The sequence below is a fragment of the Scyliorhinus torazame genome, chromosome 18, assembly GCF_047496885.1.
Source record: "Scyliorhinus torazame isolate Kashiwa2021f chromosome 18, sScyTor2.1, whole genome shotgun sequence".
NCBI classification, from domain to species: Eukaryota; Metazoa; Chordata; class Chondrichthyes; order Carcharhiniformes; family Scyliorhinidae; genus Scyliorhinus; species Scyliorhinus torazame.
The window spans coordinates 119,964,052-119,981,000 of record NC_092724.1 but is presented as its reverse complement, the minus strand read 5'-3'; the positions used below and the strand labels follow the sequence as shown (position 1 = coordinate 119,981,000).

The following is a 16,949-nucleotide window of genomic DNA, read 5'->3' as shown; positions in this document are numbered from 1 at the left end:
ATTAAGAGGGCAAGGGTACTTGCGCACCTAAAGAAGCTAAAGGCAGACGTGGTCATGCTTCAGGAGACGCACCTGAAACTGGCGGATCAGGTCAGATTAAGAAAAGAATGGGTGGGACAGGTATACCACTCAGGCTTGGATGCGAAAAATAGAGGGGTGGCAATACTGGTGGGGAAACGGGTATTGTTTGAGGCGAAGACCATAGTGGCGGACCGTGGGGGTAGATACGTGAGGGTGAGTGGCAGATTGCAAGGTGAGGCGGTGGTGCTGGTGAATGGATATGCCCCGAACTGGGATGACGCAAACTTTATGAAGCGTATGTTGGGGCGCATCCCGGACCTGGAGATGGGAAAGTTGGTAATGGGGGGGGGGGGGGGGGGGGGGGAAACTTCAACACGGTACTGGACCCAGGGCTGGACCGGTCCAGATCTAGGACCGGGAGGAGGCTGGCAGCGGCCAAGGTGCTTAAGGGCTTTATGGAGCAGATGGGAGGAGTGAATCCCTGGAGATTTACTAGGCCAAGGAGTAAAGAGTTTTCCTTCTTCTCCCCTGTCCACAAAGTGTACTCCCGGATAGACTTCTTTGTCCTGGGAAGGGCGCTGATCCCGAAGGTGGCAGGAACGGAGTATTCGGCTATAGCCACTTCAGATCATGCCCCACATTGGGTAGATCTGGAAGTAGGAGAGGAAAAGGAACAGCGCCCACTCTGGAGATTAGATATGGGACTGTTGGCTGACGAGGGGGTATGTGTAAGGGTGAGGGGATGTATTGAAAGGTACCTTGAGATTAATGATGACGGAGAGGTCCAGGTGGGAGTGGTCTGGGAGGCGCTGAAGGCGGTGGTTAGAGGGGAACTGATCTCCATAAGGGCCCATAAGGGGAAACAAGAGGGTAAAGAAAGGGAGAGATTGTTGAGGGAGATTTTGAGGGTAGATAGGCAATATGCGGAGTCTCCAGATGAAGGGCTATACAGGGAAAGACGAAGATTGCACACGGACTTTGACTTGTTGACCATGGGTAAGGCGGAGGCACAATGGAGGAAGGCACAGGGAGTGCAGTATGAATATGGAGAGAAGGCGAGCCGGCTGCTGGCCCGGCAACTTAGGAAGAGGGGGGCGGCGAGAGAGATCGGAGGGGTTAGGGACGAGGAGGGAAAGATGGAACGGGGAGCGGTGAGGGTGAACGGGGTGTTTAAGGTATTTTACGAGAGGCTATATAAGGCTCAACCCCCGGAAGGGAAAGAGGGAATGATGCGTTTCCTAGACCAGCTGGAGTTCCCGAAGGTTGAGGAACAGGAGATGACAGGACTGGGAGCGCAGATTGAGGTGGAGGAGGTGGTAAAAGGAATTGGGAACATGCAGGCAGGGAAGGCCCCAGGACCGGATGGGTTCCCGGTGGAGTTCTATAGGAAATACGTGGACCTGCTGGCCCCACTTCTGACGAGAACGTTTAATGAGGCTAGGGAAAGGGGGACACTACCCCCGACGATGTCGGAGGCGACGATATCGCTGATCTTGAAAAGAGACAAAGATCCGCTGCAGTGCGGGTCATACAGGCCTATGTCCCTCTTGAAGGTAGATGCCAAGCTTTTGGCCAAGGTGATGGCGACGAGGATAGTGGACTGTGTCCCGGGGGTGGTGCGTGATGATCAAACGGGGTTTGTTAAAGGGAGACAATTGAATGCTAATATACGGAGGTCGCTGGGGGTGATGATGATGCCCCCACCGGAGTGGGAGGCGGAGATAGTGGTGGCGATGGATGCAGAGCAAGCATTTGATAGAGTGGAGTGGGGCTACCTGTGGGAAGTACTGAGGAGATTTGGAGAGGGGTTCATTAGATGGGTTCAGCTCCTATAACGATCGGACCACTTCCGACTATATAGGGGTACAAGACAGGGATGTCCCCTGTCCCTGTTACTGTTTGCGTTGGCAATTGAGCCACTGGCCATAGCGCTGAGGGGCTCTAGGAAGTGGAGGGAGGTACTTAGAGGAGGAGAAGAGCATCGGGTGTCATTATACGCGGATGATTTGTTGTTGTATGTCGCGGACCCAGTGGAGGGGATGCCTGAGATAATGCAGACAGGGAGTTTGGAGAATTTTCAGGATATAAATTGAATATGGGGAAGAGTGAACTGTTTGTGATGCACCCCGGGGAACAGGGCAGGGGAATAGATGATTTACCGTTGAGGAGGGTAACAATGGATTTCTGGTATTTAGGGATCCAGGTGGCCAGGAACTGGGGAACCTTGCATAAGCTTAACTTGGCACGACTGGTAGAGCAGATGGAAGAGGACTTTAGGAGGTGGGACATGGCTCCCCTGTCATTGGTGGGCAGGGTGCAGGCAGTTAAAATGGTGGTCCTTCCGAGGTTTCTTTTTGTGCTCCAGTGCCTCCCTGTACTGATTACAAAGGCCTTTTTTAAGAAGGTGGACAAGAGTATTATGAGTGTTGTGTGGGCTGGAAAGACCCCAAGAGTAAAGAGGGGGTTCCTGCAGCGCAGTAGGGACAGAGGGGGACTGGCACTGCCGAGTCTAAGTGATTATTATTGGGCCGCCAAAATGTCAATGATATGTAAGTGGATGAGGGAAGGGGAAGGAGCGGCGTGGAAAAGACTGGAGATGGCGTCCTGTAGGGGAACTAGCCTAAAAGCACTGGCGACGGCGCCTTTACCGTTCTCCCCGAAAAAATACACCACAAACCCAGTGGTGGTGGCAACTCTGAAAATTTGGGGGCAGTGGAGACGACATAAGGGAGTGACGGGTGCCTCAGTGTGGTCCCCGATAAGGACCAACCATAGGTTCGTCCCGGGAAAAATAGATGGGGGATTTAAATCTTGGCAGCGAACAGGAATTGCGAAATTGAAGGACTTGTTCTTAGACGGGACGTTCGCGCGTCTGGGAGCACTGACAGAAAAATATGGGTTGCCACCTGGGAATGCATTTTGCTATATGCAAGTGAGGGCATTTGTGAGGCCACAGGTGAGGGAATTTCCGCAGCTCCCGGTGCAAGAGATCCAGGACAGAGTGAGTTTGGGGGCATGGGTGGGTGATGGTAGGGTGTCAGATATATATAGGGAAATGAGAGACGAGGGGGAGACGATGGTAGAGGAGCTGAAGGGGAAATGGGAGGAGGAGCTGGGGGAAGAGATTGAGATGGGGCTGTGGGCAGATGCCCTAAGTAGGGTAAACTCTTCGTCCTCGTGTGCCAGGCTCAGCCTGATACAATTCAAGGTTCTACACAGGGTGCATATGACTGGAGCAAGGCTGAGTAGATTTTCTGGAGTGGAGGATAGGTGCGGGAGATGCGCGGGAAGCCCGGCGAACCACACCCACATGTTTTGGTCATGTCCGGTATTGCATGGGTTCTGGGTGGGTGTGGCAAAAGTGATTTCAAAGGTGGTGGGGGTCCGGGTCGAACCAGGCTGGGGGTTGGCTATATTTGGGGTTGCAGATGAGCCGCGAGTGCAGGAGGCGAGAGAGGCCGATGTTTTGGCCTTTGCGTCCCTAGTAGCCCGGCGAAGGATTCTACTTATGTGGAAAGAAGCTAAACCCCCGGGCGTGGAGGCCTGGATAAACGTCATGGCAGGGTTCATAAAATTGGAGCAGATAAAGTATGGTAAGAGGTTCGGCTCAAGGGTTCACCAGGCGGTGGCAACCGTTCCTCGACTATCTCGCAGAGTGATAAGGGAAAATAGGAAAGGTAGCAGCAGCAACCCAGGGGGGAGGGGGGGGGGGACTCATTTGGGTCCTCGGGGGTTTTATGTGTGTGGTTATATATTAGTTATTTATATTAGATTTTACGAAGTTACTATTTTAGTTACTATTTCTGTTGTTTCTTATTTTGTTGTTGGCAGTTGCCGTTAATTAGCATATTTATTTAAAAAACGATCAATGTATATATTATTACAAAGTTGTAAAATGGGAAAATGTTGTTTTTGTTTGATCGAAAAACTTTAATAAAATATATATATTTTTTAAATTAAAAAATGTGGCGATGATCCGCAAGTGGGTTATGGAGGGAGAGGGGGCGGCATGGAAGAGGATGGAGAGGGCGTACTGTAAAGGAACGAGCCTGGGGGCGTTGGTGACGGCACCGCTGCCGTTCTCGCCGTCAAAGTATGCCACGAGCCCGGTGGTGGCGGCAACGTTAAGGATCTGGGGCCAGTGGAGGCGGCACAGGGGTGCAGTGGGAGCCTCGGTGTGGTCCCCGATCAGGGGTAACCACCGGTTTGTCCCAGGGAAGATGGACGGGGGGTTCCAGAGCTGGCATCGGGCGGGGATTAGAAGAATGGGGGACCTGTTCATTGACGGGACATTTGCGAGCCTAGGGGCACTGGAGGAGAAGTTTGAGTTACCCCCGGGAAATGCCTTTAGATATATGCAGGTGAGGGCTTTTGTGAGGCGACAGGTCAGGGAATTCCTGTTGCTCCCGGCACAAGAAATTCAAGACAGGGTGACAAAGTCTGCAAAAAAACCAGACAGGCCACCTGGCATCACTCTTTCTAATAGTCGTCTATACAGGGAAGGGTAGGGGGTTTTAGTTGAGACGGGCAGCATGATCAGTGCAGGCTTGGAGGGCTGAAGGGCCTGTTCCTGTGCTGTAATTTCCTTTGTTCTTTGTCCACCCAGTTCCCCCCCCTCCCAGATTGCCCGCGTCCAGTAGTTCCTCTAACATTGTGACTCGGAGTCCGCAGGTATGTTGTCATCTCCTTGCAGAGGAAGTACTTTACCTGTAGGTGTCGCAGTTCGTTCCCGTTGGGTAGTTGTAGTTTTTCTGTCAGTTCTTCTAAGGTCGCTAGCCTGGCCTCTGTATAGAAGTTCCTAACAGTCAGCGTCCCCCTGTCCTGTCTCCACCTCTTAAAGATGGCGTCTAGCATGGCAGCCGCAAATGTGTGGTTGCAGCAGATGGGGGCCACAGTGGACATTTCAGTTAGGCCGAAGTGCTGTCTCATTTGATTCCAGGTTTGGAGTGTGGCTATCACCACAGGGCTTGTTGAGTGTTTGGCTGGCAGGGATGGGAGTGCTGCCTTGGTGAGGGCTTGGAGGGTCATCCCTGTACAGATGTTCTCTTCCATCCTCACCCATTTCATTTCTGGTCTTTCACCCATCCCCTCACACTCTTTCTGCAGTGGCTGCCCAGTGGTAGTATTGTAGGTTTGGGAGGGCCAGACTCCCCCATGATTCTTTTTCTGTGAAGGACCTTTTTTGGGGATCCTTGGGTTCTTCCGCCCCCACACACTAATGCCATAATCATTTTGTCAACCGAGTTAAAGAAAGCCTTGGGATGTAGATTGGTGTGGATCTGAAGAGGAACCTGGGCAGCATGTTCATCTTGATCGCCTGCACCATCCCCACTAGGGAGAGCAGGAGTGTGTCCCCGCACTGATGTTCTTTCCAACTTAAAGCGCCTCCTCAACTAGTTCCACACCCTGGCCGTCGATTGCATGACTGGGCTCCCTGAATATTTCCCCAGAGTTAGCAGTAACGGGGCCGTCGCCATGGCCCTCAGACTGGATCCCCTGCAGGACACCTCTCCCAATTTAACCCACTCCACCACACCACCATCACCCCACCTTCTCTACATTCGCTGTCCAGTAATACTGCAGCAGGTTCGAGAGTGCCAATCTTCTTTTCTGTGTCTGCCTCTGAAACCAAGCCCTCTTCATCCTCAATGCCTTCCCCGCCCATATAAACTCCGAGATCAGTGCCTCCACCCTCTGGAAAAAGGCCTTGGGGAGAAAGATTGGGAAAAAAACGACAGGAACCTAGGCAGCACATTCATCTTCACCACCTGCATGTTAAGGAATGGGTTAAGAAACATTCCAATTAGATGTCTCATTGATCCAATAATTGGCACTGATATGCAAAGAGACTACAGGTGGCTTTGGGAGCATGTGATATGATGATAGTGATTGGCGTTGAGTGTGTTCAAAGGAAAAAAGTAAAGGTGTTTGAGAAAAGGAGCAGAACAGTTAGCTTGCATGTGTTTTTGAGTTTCTTGTAATTTTGTTTTCAACAAGTTATTTTTTTCTCCAAGGAAGGGGAGACTGTTAAGGAATGGGTTAAGAAACATTCCTTAACAGTCTCCCCTTCCTTGGAGAAAAAAAATAATTTGGTGAAAACAAAATTACGAGAAACTTAAAAACACAGGCACTGCACCCTCCTTGCCAGTGCCAAGTGCAACGTTTGCCACCTCTAAAATTCCCCTTAACGTCCTCCACTAACGCTTTCAATGTCCACCGGTGCTTCGTGGCCCAGTACCGTGTTACCTGAATCCCCAAATACTTAAATCTCTCTCTTGCTACCTTAAAACGGTATTACCCCTAAATTGGGCTCCTGTCCTGCCGCATTCACCAGAAACACCTCGCTCTTCCTAATGTTCAACTTATACCTGGAGAAGGCACCGAACCTCTCTAACAGGCCCATTATCCTGCCCATACTCTCCAGTGGGTCCGACACAAAGAACGACAGATCGTCTGCGTACAACAACACCTGGTGCTCCCTGCCAAAGGTTCAATCGCCAACACGCATGCAATGGTGACAGCGGGCACCTCTGTCTCATTCTCAAAGTCCCCTGAACTAATTTTGTTAGCATACACGCTTGCCACCCAGGATGCATACAAAAGATGCACCCACGTTACAATCGTCGGCCCAAACCCAGACCATCCCAAAATTTCAAACAAGTAGAATCATAGAATCCCTACAGTACAGAAAAAGGTCATTTGGCACATCAAGTCTACATCGACCCTTTGAAAGACCACCCTACCTAGGCCTAATGCCCCACCTTGTAACCTCACCCTAAGGAGCAATTTAGCATGTTCAACGCACCTAACCTGCACATCTTTGGACTGTGGGAGAAACTGGAACACCCGGAGATAACCCACGCAGACACGGAAGAGAGTGCAAACTCCATACCGACATTCACCAAAGGTGGGTATCAAACCCAGGTCCCTGGCGTTGTGAGGCAGTGGTAACTATTGCGCTACCATGCTGCCACAGGTACCTCCACTCCCAACACCCCGGTCAAAGGCCTTCTCTGAATCCATAAAAACGGAGTTATAACTACATTTAATAACCTCCTGCTGTTACTGGAAAGGGGCCTACCCTTCACACAACCTGTTTGATCCTCAGAGACCACCCCTGGCACACACCCGTCCATCCTACCCACCAACACCTTCGCTAATACTTTCAAGTCTGTATTCAAAAACGGGATGGGCCTGTATGACCCACACTCCAGTGGACCCTTCGGGATCAGTGTAATTGACACCTGTGTCAGCGTCTCTGGCAACTCCTCCTCTCCGCTGCCTCCCTAAACATCCCAGCAGGTGAGGGACCAACTCTGTCACAAACAGCTTATAAAGCTGTGTCGGAAAGCCGTTCCGCCCCGGGGCCTTCCCTGACTGCATCACCCTGAAATAATTATCACCTCCCTCAGCCCCAGCGGCTCCTCCAATGACTGCCTCTTCTCTTCCTCCAACTCAAGAATCATATCCCCCTCTTCTCGGGCTTGTACAACTTATCGGAATGCCCCTGAACACCTCGTTTATCCTCCCCGGCATCACCTCCCCATTCTCCTAGCCTGCTGCACACTCCTCCCGGTCTGCTTCGCAGTGACCCTGACCTACTTCACACTCACAGCTGGCCCCATTCACCTGTCTTCCCTGTTTTCACTGACCTGTATTGGCTCCAGGTCAAGTATGTCTTGATTTTAAGATTTTCATCCTTGTTTTCAAATTCCTCCAGAGCCTTAATCTCCTTCAACTCAGCCCTCTGAGATAATGTGTGCTCCTCTAACTCTGGCCTTTTATGCATTTCACATTATAATTGCTCTACTATTGGTGGCTATGCCTTCAGTTGCCTGAACCCCAAGCTCTGGAATTGCCTGCCTTATTACATTGCCTCTCTACCTCACTTTCCTCCTTTATGTCCAAAAATTTGGTCATTTGTCCTAGTATGTCTTTATGTAGCTTGATGTCATACTTTGTTTTGTAATGCCTCTGTTAAGCGCCTTGGGCCATTTTATTATGTTAAATGTGCAATATAAACATAGGTTGTTAGCATCTTTTTGAACTTGCCTTTATGATATCGGTGCTACCATCGAGGCGTAGCATTTTCTGCCCATCCCTAATTGCCCTTCAGGAAGTTGGTGGTGAATCGTTTCTTAAACTGTTGCAGTTCATGTGATTCTGACCACTTGGGTTGTAAATCTTCCGAGGTTTCCACGTTTCATTTTCAGTAACTCAGACTACAAGAATGACTCACAGGAACATTCGTTGGCCAGCCAGAATTGTGGATGTGGCAGTAACTGACTCACTTCACACTTGGAACTCCAAAGTATCCAGGACGATGTAACAAGAATGATTTTGCTTGTGTATGTGTGCTTTATAAATGCCAGCTTATGATTCTCTGCCCTGTTTCTTCAGTCAGTGAGAACACGAGCAGTGATGTACACACACTGCCTTGTAACTCCAGGAGTAAACCCAATTCCAGTTTATGTTGCTATACACAGGGCTGTGGCCCTGAGCATTAGTAATACTTAAATCCTGGGTTCGAAACTAATGTTCTTTTGATGTTTTATTTGCTGCTTTTGTCCTGCTTGCAATATGAGGGCGGCACGGTAGCATAAGTGCTTAGCTCTGTGGCTTCACAACGCCAGGGTCCCAGGTTCGATACCCCGCTGGGTCGCTGTCTGTGCGGAGTCTGCATGTTCTCCCCATGTCTGCGTGGGTTTCCTCTGGGTGCTCCGGTTTCTTCCCACAGTCCAAAGACGTGCAGGTTAGGTGGATTGACCATGATAAATTGCCCTTGGTGACCAAAAAGGTTAGGACGGGTTATTAGGTTATGGGGATAGAGTGGAAGTGAGGGCTTAAGTGGGTCAGTGCAGACTCGATGGGCCGAATGGCCTCCTTCTGCACTGTATGTTCAATGAGGGACAGGAGTTTTGGAATAATCTTATTCTTCTTCCTGTTGCCTCATTAGTGGATGACTCAAGCGATTTGTTACAATCAGCAACTTTACCACAATTAGAGAGAGAGTGACTGAAACAATTGAAACCATACTCCTGAGGGTTCATGGCCCATCTCTGCAGCCCAAAACATTTGGAAATCACAGCTGGGAACACATTTCATGCAGAGACCACCTCCAAAGGCAGCAGCATTTCATTACTCACCACACTCTTGGGAAACCTTATCAGTTAGGTTGCAATCTGTGGGCCAGTTTAAAATGAGATGGTGGCAGTATTTACATAGATTGGACAACACAGGACAGGCTGTACAGTTCCAATAGCCCTTTCTAGCGTTTAAACTGCACACTAACCTCCTCCCACCCGACTTCACCTAATGTATCCATGTATTCTTTCATTCCTTTCTCAGTATGTACTTATCTAACCTTCCCTTAGTGTATACGTGTTGTGATGTGTCGTGGAGGATTCTTTATTTACTCTTAACACTCCAGAAAGTATTGAAAACCAACTCCTGAATCTACACTGTCCAGTTCAGAAGTGATTTGGGTGGTTGTCCTTCCCCTTTGTTAGTGAACGCCCCACAGTTAAAAGAAATGGACAATTTTCTGGTCTGATTGTCCATTAATGCTGTTTGCTTTTTAAAAAAAGGCTCCACTGGAACTCCCTAGATCATCGTGTGTAGGTTTCTGTTGTACCTATAAATTCAGAAATATTTGACAGCAGGCATTTACCATTTTATAAAAATGTGTGAGGATGTTCAATGCTGCAGTGTTCCATTTGACTTTCAAGGAGGTTGTCACTATTTTGGAGAGGGAGGGAGCCATTTTTGTGCAGGAACAGGGCAGATATGGTTGGTTAGCATATTGTGTTGAGGAGTGAGCATATACAAAGTCACACTCGGTGGCTTTCAATGAAATACTGTCCTGTTATCTTGCGAGAGATGCCCTGGGTCAGTTTCCAGTCTGTTCAGAGTTCATAGAATCATAAAACCCCCTACGGTACAGAAAGAGGCCATTCGGCCCATCGAGTCTGCACCGACCGTTAGAACGACCACCCTACCTAGGCCCCATCCCCTGCCCTATAACCTCACCCTAAAGGGCAATTTAGCTTCTCCAATCCACCTAATATGCACATATTTGGACTGTGGGAGGAAACCAGAGCACCCGGAGGAAACCCACGCAGACATGGGGGAATGTGCAAACTCCACACAGTCACCCGAGGTTGGAATCGAACCTGGGTCCCTGGCGCTGTGAGGTAGCAGTGCTAACCACTGTGCCGCAGAGTTAACTCGGTTCATAGAAACAGGAGTCACCATTTAGTCCCATTAGCCTGTTCACGACTGATGTGCAACCTAACTCAATATTCCTGCCTTAATCTCTGCTTTAGAAGTAACAATTGATCAGCACCAGTTACCATTTGCGGAAGAGTTCTAAACTTTTACCACCCTTTCTTTATTGAAGTGCTTCCTAATTTCACTACTGAAAGGCCTAGTTCAACTTTAAGACGCTGACTCAAGTACTAAACTCAGCAACCAGCAGAAAATGTTTATATTTTAAAATCTACTCCAATTGCTCCCCTCAGAGCAATTCCAGGGAACACAATCCTATTTTGTATAATGTCTCCTTTTAATTAACCCATGGAGTCCAGATGCTATTCTGGTTAATCTACACGGCACTCTCCAAGGCCTGTTTAACCTTCCGAAGGTATGGTGCCTTATTCCATACCTTTATACCAATTATTCCAGGTCTTGTCTAACCAGTCTGAAGCATAACCTCTACTACCTTGTATTTTAGTCCTCTGAAATCAACGTCAGAATTCCATTTGCCTTTTGTTGATTATTTTCTGCAACTGTTTGTGTACCTCGACCGCAAAGTGTCTTTAGTCCTTCAAGGTTTTTAGCTTTTCAATATTTAGAAAGGACCCTGTTATGTTCGATTTAGCTCCAAAGTGGATGACCTTGCATTTGCTTACATTGAAATCCATTTGTCACAGTTTTCGTCATTCAATTAACCTATCAATATCTCGTAATTTTATGCATCTGTCTACACTGCCTCCTAAGTAAGTATATTACAGTGCCTCATATTTTTGTGTTATCAGCAAATTTGGATATTTGGCTTTCTATCCCACCATCATGGAAAGTTGGAGGTCCAGCAGGGAATTAAGAAGGCAAATGATGTGTTGGTCTTTATTACAAAGGAATTGGTGTAAAAGAGTTTTTTTTTAAATCTACACTTGTACAGGGCGTTGGTGAGATGACATTTTGGAGTGCTGTGCAGTTTTGATTTCCCTAAGGGAGAATATACTTACCTAGGAGGCAGTGCAGTGAAGATTCACTAGATTGGTCCCTCGGATGAGAGGGTTATCCTTTAATGAGAGGCTGAGTAAATTGAGCCATACTCTCTACAGTTCCGAACAATGAGAGGTGGTTTCATTGAATGAGGCTTAAAGGGTGGACAGAGTGGTCACTTCCCTTGGCTGAGGAATCTATTATATGGGAACACAATCTCAGGCTAGGTGTCAATTATTTAGGTCGTGAAAGGGTAGATGGAGAGAAACTATCCCATTGGTGGAAGGATCAAGAATCAAAGAATACAGATTTAAGGTAATTGGCAAAATAAGCATTGGCAAATTGAGGAAAAAGCTTTTCACACAGCGAGTAGTTAAGATCTGGAATGCACTGTCTGAGAGTGTGGTGGAGGCAGGTCAATCAAGGCATTCAAGAGGGAATTGGATTATTATCTGAAAAGGAAGAATGTGCAGGGTAATGGGGAAAAGGAGGGGGGAGTGGCACTAAGTCAATTGCTCTTTTAGACAGCCAGCACAGACCAACAGGCCGATGGCCTCCTTCTGTGTTGTAACTGTCTATGATAATGAAGTTTAGTGCATAATTTACTAAGTTATGCTAAAGATATGAGATACTTGTTAACAGAGGAAAATAAGTATATCACCTAATGGTTTATTATATGGCTTGTTTGTTTTTCAATTTATTTAGGTACGAGCCTGTGGGACATACCATCTCAGTCCATCTTTACTTCTACGATGACCGATTCCAAGGTTATTTAGTGATGCAACAAGTTAAAAATGTGACTTCAGGCCAGAAGGAGACTCTGGAGAGCTGGGTGGTACCTCGTTCCATGCTGCGCCTGCCAAATATTGGCCCAACACTCGACCGACTCCAGAACCTGGAGGTAACCAGGCCTGGCCTGCACTGCCATGGGACTGAATCAAGACACTTTGTGTGAATTTGTGCTCTCGAGTTCAGGGTAGTTGCTGCTTGGGAATGGAAAACTTACTGTTCCCAACGCCCAGTGCCAGTGTTGAGGATCCATTGTTGATACTGTTGTGTTTCACAACAGCATGGTTGGAGTAAGCATATTAGTGATAGAGTATACACAACAATCTTTATTCATATACAGCATGAGTGATCAACCTACGCTGTATGCAGTTTTTTTTGGTATTTCTATCTTTCGACCCCTCCAACAAATAATGCAAACCATGCTCCTTTATACACTGGACTTTGTCTATAGCAAAGGTACATGTCACAGATATAACTTCATGATGATTCTGTCTCTGAATCGTTGGAAAGCAATCTCTTTGCATAAACAATACTTCTCCAGTTACAGCCTAGCCTGTGAGCCCCAAAATATCATGTGTTTTCTTGCTTTCTGTTGATTAATGAATCCAAAATCCATGTTAATATATTGCCCCCAATCCCAATAGCTCCAAATTTTGTAATTACCTATAATGACACATTGAATGCTTTTTGACATTCCAAATACATCATACCTACTGGTTTCCCTTATCACGTCCAGCAGTTAGTTCCTCAGGGAAAAAACAAATTTCGCAAGCACAATTTCCCTTTCATAGATCCCTATAGACTATGCCCCATTGTATTATGATTTCCAAAGTGCTCTGTTGCCAAGCTCCTAATACTAGCATTTACCCTATTGGTATCAGCCTGTTTATTTTTCCTGCTGAACAGTAGGGTGACATTGCCTCTTTTCGATCTATAACTACTGACCTGGAGCCTAGGAAATTCTTGAATATCAAAATGAACGCACCCACTAGCTCTGCGGCCACTAATTTCTCCATTATATTTTCTTTTTGAATATTGAATACTTTATGTTTTCACAGTCATTAGACTCTTGGTTCCCCACACTTTTCGATGTGCTCTTTTTATTTCCTACTGGGAAGAATGACGCGGAGGCCTGAATCTTCAAAGGAGCGGAACTCCCCATTGGATTGCAGCTCCGCCCCTACTTGTCTTTACCACGCCTGAACTTTACATTTCTGGTCAGGATTTCTGATCCCAGCTTCTTCAGAAGTATAAAGTATGCCTTCAATGGACCAGCTTCCTCATAGTACTGGATTGTTGGGGCAGACAATTCATTCCCCTTTTGTCAGCAGTTACTGATTCAGAAATGGAGGGAAACAGAAAGCCGGAAAATACAGGCCAGTTAGCTTAGTCTGTCATCAGAAAAATGTTAGAAACTTTTATTAAAGCCATGACAGTACGGCGCTTAAATTCAAGACAATCGGGCAGAATCAATGTGGTTTTTTGAAATGAAATCATGTTCAACTAACTCATTAATATTCTTTGAAGAACTAATATGTGCTGTGGATAAAGGGGAACCTATGGTTCTTCCGGTCGCGGCTATGAAGGAGCAAGTCACACATTTGGTGGCTCCAGCTCGGGTCGGACTTTTGGACCTTTTCCCCCTATTTTTTACTGGCCTTGATTTGAAAAATCGATGACGAGAGGCAATTGGGTACTGGATTCCCACATCGGTGCATGGAGAGGAGGACTAGAAGTGCTCGCAAAGGCAGAAACAGACGGACAGAGAAGGCTTGGGCTGAAGATGCAGGGGGAGAAAGCACGGCTTGTCGACCCAGCGGTCAACGGAGCAGCTGATGCAATTTATCCAGGAGGGCTTCGCCAAGCAGAAGCGGGGACTGCTTGGACCCGGTTAAAGAGTCAATTGCGCAGCTGGAGCTTAGACTGGATGCCCAAGATCGGGCGATCCAGAAAGTAGAGATGGCGCTGGCTGACCAAGAGGAACACCAAACTGCGGTGGAGCGGGAGGTGGGGATGCTGAGAGACCAGCAGAAAAGGCTCCTGGAGAAGGTGGAGGGCCTAAAGAACAGGTCCCGTCGGCAGAACTTGAGAATCGTTGGGCTCCCGGAGGGGTCCGAAGGAGCAGACATTGGGGCATACATGGCGGACATGTTCGAGAAGCTGCTGGGGGATGGGTCATTCTCCCGACCCTTGGAGGTAGACAGGGCTCACGGAGTGCTCGCAGGAAGCCGCGAATGGGAGACACACACCCCCCCCCCCCCCCCCCCCCCCCCCCCCGGAGGGCAATGGTGGTGAGATTCCACAGATATTTGGATAAGGAGCGTATTTTACAGTCGACCAAGCAAACACGGAGCTGCAAATGGAAGAACAGTATCCTGCGGATCTACCAGGACCTGAGTGCGGAGGTGGCCAGGAGAAGAGCAGGGTTTAACCAGATCAGATCGACCCTTTTCAAGAAAAAGGTGAAGTTTGGACTGCTGTATCCGGCCCGTCTCTGGGTTACGTACGAGGAGCAACATTTTTATTTCGAGTCACCTGAGGAAGCGCTGGACTTCGTGAAAAGGAAAGGACTGGTGGCGGACTGAAAACTTTTGAACTTTGCTGCAATGTTCGTGTTTAAAAAAGTTTCTCGTTTTTTTTTGTTTTGTGGACGCTATTTGTAATGCCTTCTCTACTAATTTGGGGCCAATTGCAGAGCTGAGTGAGTTCAAGTTTACATTTGCACTGTTGGGGGATGGAGGTGTTTGTTCAGATGCTGGATCTCTTGCTTGATCTTTTCTTTGTTTAGCGGGGAGTTTTTTCTGTCGGGCAATTGTATTGGGATTGTTTGTCATTTGAATATGTGTGTATGAGCAGGGTGGAATGTGGTGAGGCAACAATAGGTGGGAGAATGCCTGGTGCCAAGGGTGGGGGCAACCAAGCTAGCTGGGCGGGCTAGCTCACGGAAGCGTAGTGGGGGGTGAACCGATGCTAGGCTTATCAAAGGGGTCGATTTACATTGTGCTGTTACTGTGGGGGCGGGAAATGTCCTGCTGACGAGGGAGGGACTGTTGCTGAGGGACAGAGGCGGTAGAGGGCGGAGGCTGCCAGGGGACTGGCCGGTGGAAGCGCGGGCTGGAGACTGGCCCAAGAAAGGTGATGGCTGATCGGCGAAGGGGAGGATGGGGGGGGCGCGATGAGCCCCCAATTAGGCTGATCGCCTGGAATGTTCGAGGGCTACTTGGGCCGATCAAGAGGGCACGCGTGTTCGCGCTTTTGGGAGGACTGAAGGCGGACATGGTAATGCTGCAGGAGACGCACCTTAGAGTAGCTGATCAGATTAGATTAAGGAAAGGTTGGGTTGGACAGGTTTTTCACTCGTGACTGGACTCGAAGACTAGAGGGGTCGTGATCCTGATCAACAAGCGGGTGGTATTTGAGGCGGGAAGAATAGTTTTGGATGTGGGAGGCCGGTACATCATGGTCAGTGGTAAATTGGAGGGGTGCCAAATTGGGACGATGTGGAGTTTATAAAGAGAATGCTGGGGAAGATACCGGACCTGGATTCTCATAAGTTGGTCATGGGAGGGGACTTCAACACAGTTTGGACTGGTCAAGCTCGAAAACGGGCAGGGTGCCAGCAATGGCAAAGGATCTAAAAGGGTTCATGGAGTGGGGGGGGGCGGGGAGATCCATGGAGATTTGGGCAGCTGAGAGTGAAGGAGTTCTCCTTTTACTCACACTTGCATAAAGTGTACTCCCGGATTGATTTCTTTATTCTGAGCAGGACCTTACTGACGGGGGTGGTGGACACTGGGTACTCGGCGATTACAATCTCAGACCATGCTCCGCACTGGGTTGACCTGCAGGTTAGTAAAGACAGTAACCAGCGCCCGCACTGGAGGTTAGGTGTTGTCTTCTAGCTGATGAAGAGGTGTGAAGGCGGCTGAGGAAACTTATTCAGAACTACCTGGAAGTACACGACACGGGGGGAGTTTCGGCAGCGGTGGTCTGGGAAGCATTGAAGGCGGTGCTTAGAGGGGAGCTGATCTCAATAATGGGCCCAAAGGGAGAAGGTGGACAGGGCAGAGACGGACCGACTGGTAAAGGAGGTACTGCAGGTCGACTGGAGGTACGCGGAGACCCCAGAGGCAGGACTTTTAAGGGAACGGCGGAGGCTACAGGTGGAGTTCGGCTTGTTAACCACAGGGAGGCGGTGGAGCAGCTGAGAAAGGTGAGGGGGGCGATTTATGAGCATGGAGAGAAGGCCAGCAGAATGTTTGCACAGCAGCTTCGAAAGAATGAGGCAGCCAGGGAGATAGGGAAAGTAAAGGATGGAGATGGGAACCTGGTTGGAGACTCAGCAGGGGTGAATAAGGCGTTTAAGGACTCTTAAGAATAAGGCTCTATGGGTCGGAACCCCCAACAGGGCCGAAGGGGATGAGTGTCTTCCTAGGGGGGCTAAATTTCCCGAAGGTGGACGGGGAGCTGGTAGAAGGGCTGGAGAGCCCCGATTGGGATGGAAGAGATAGTGGAGGGTCTGAAGGCCATGCAGTCGGGTAAAGCCCCGGGGCCGGACGGGTACCCAGTGGAGTTCTATAAAAAGTTCTCTGGGATATTGGGGCTGTTGTTGATGAGGATGTTCAATGAGGCAAGGGCGAGAGGGGTGCTTCACCCGGCAATGTCACAGGCCACGATTTCGCTTATCTTGAAGCAGGACAAGAACCCGGAGCTGTGTGGGTCCTACAGGCCGATATACCTATTGAATGTGGACGCCAAACTGCTGGCCAAAATTTTGCCCTCACGGATTGAGGATTGTGTTCGGAACGTTATTGGGGAGGACCAGACGGGGTTTGTTAAGGGAAGGCAGTTGGTGGCCAATGTAAGAAGGCAATTGGGGGAGCTGCCGTTTTAGAGTGGTAGGGGGAAGCTTT

General features: G+C 48.7%; 1 protein-coding gene across 1 annotated transcript in view; it reads left to right on the top strand.

Moving 5' to 3' along the window:
- The window catches only part of xylt2 (xylosyltransferase II), a 182,446-nt gene that overhangs the window by 139,311 nt on the left and 26,186 nt on the right, over positions 1-16,949 (top strand). Inside the window, exon 9 of the mRNA XM_072483241.1 lies at positions 11,953-12,148. Coding sequence (XP_072339342.1) covers positions 11,953-12,148 — 196 coding nt within the window. The remainder of the gene's footprint in view (positions 1-11,952; positions 12,149-16,949) is intronic.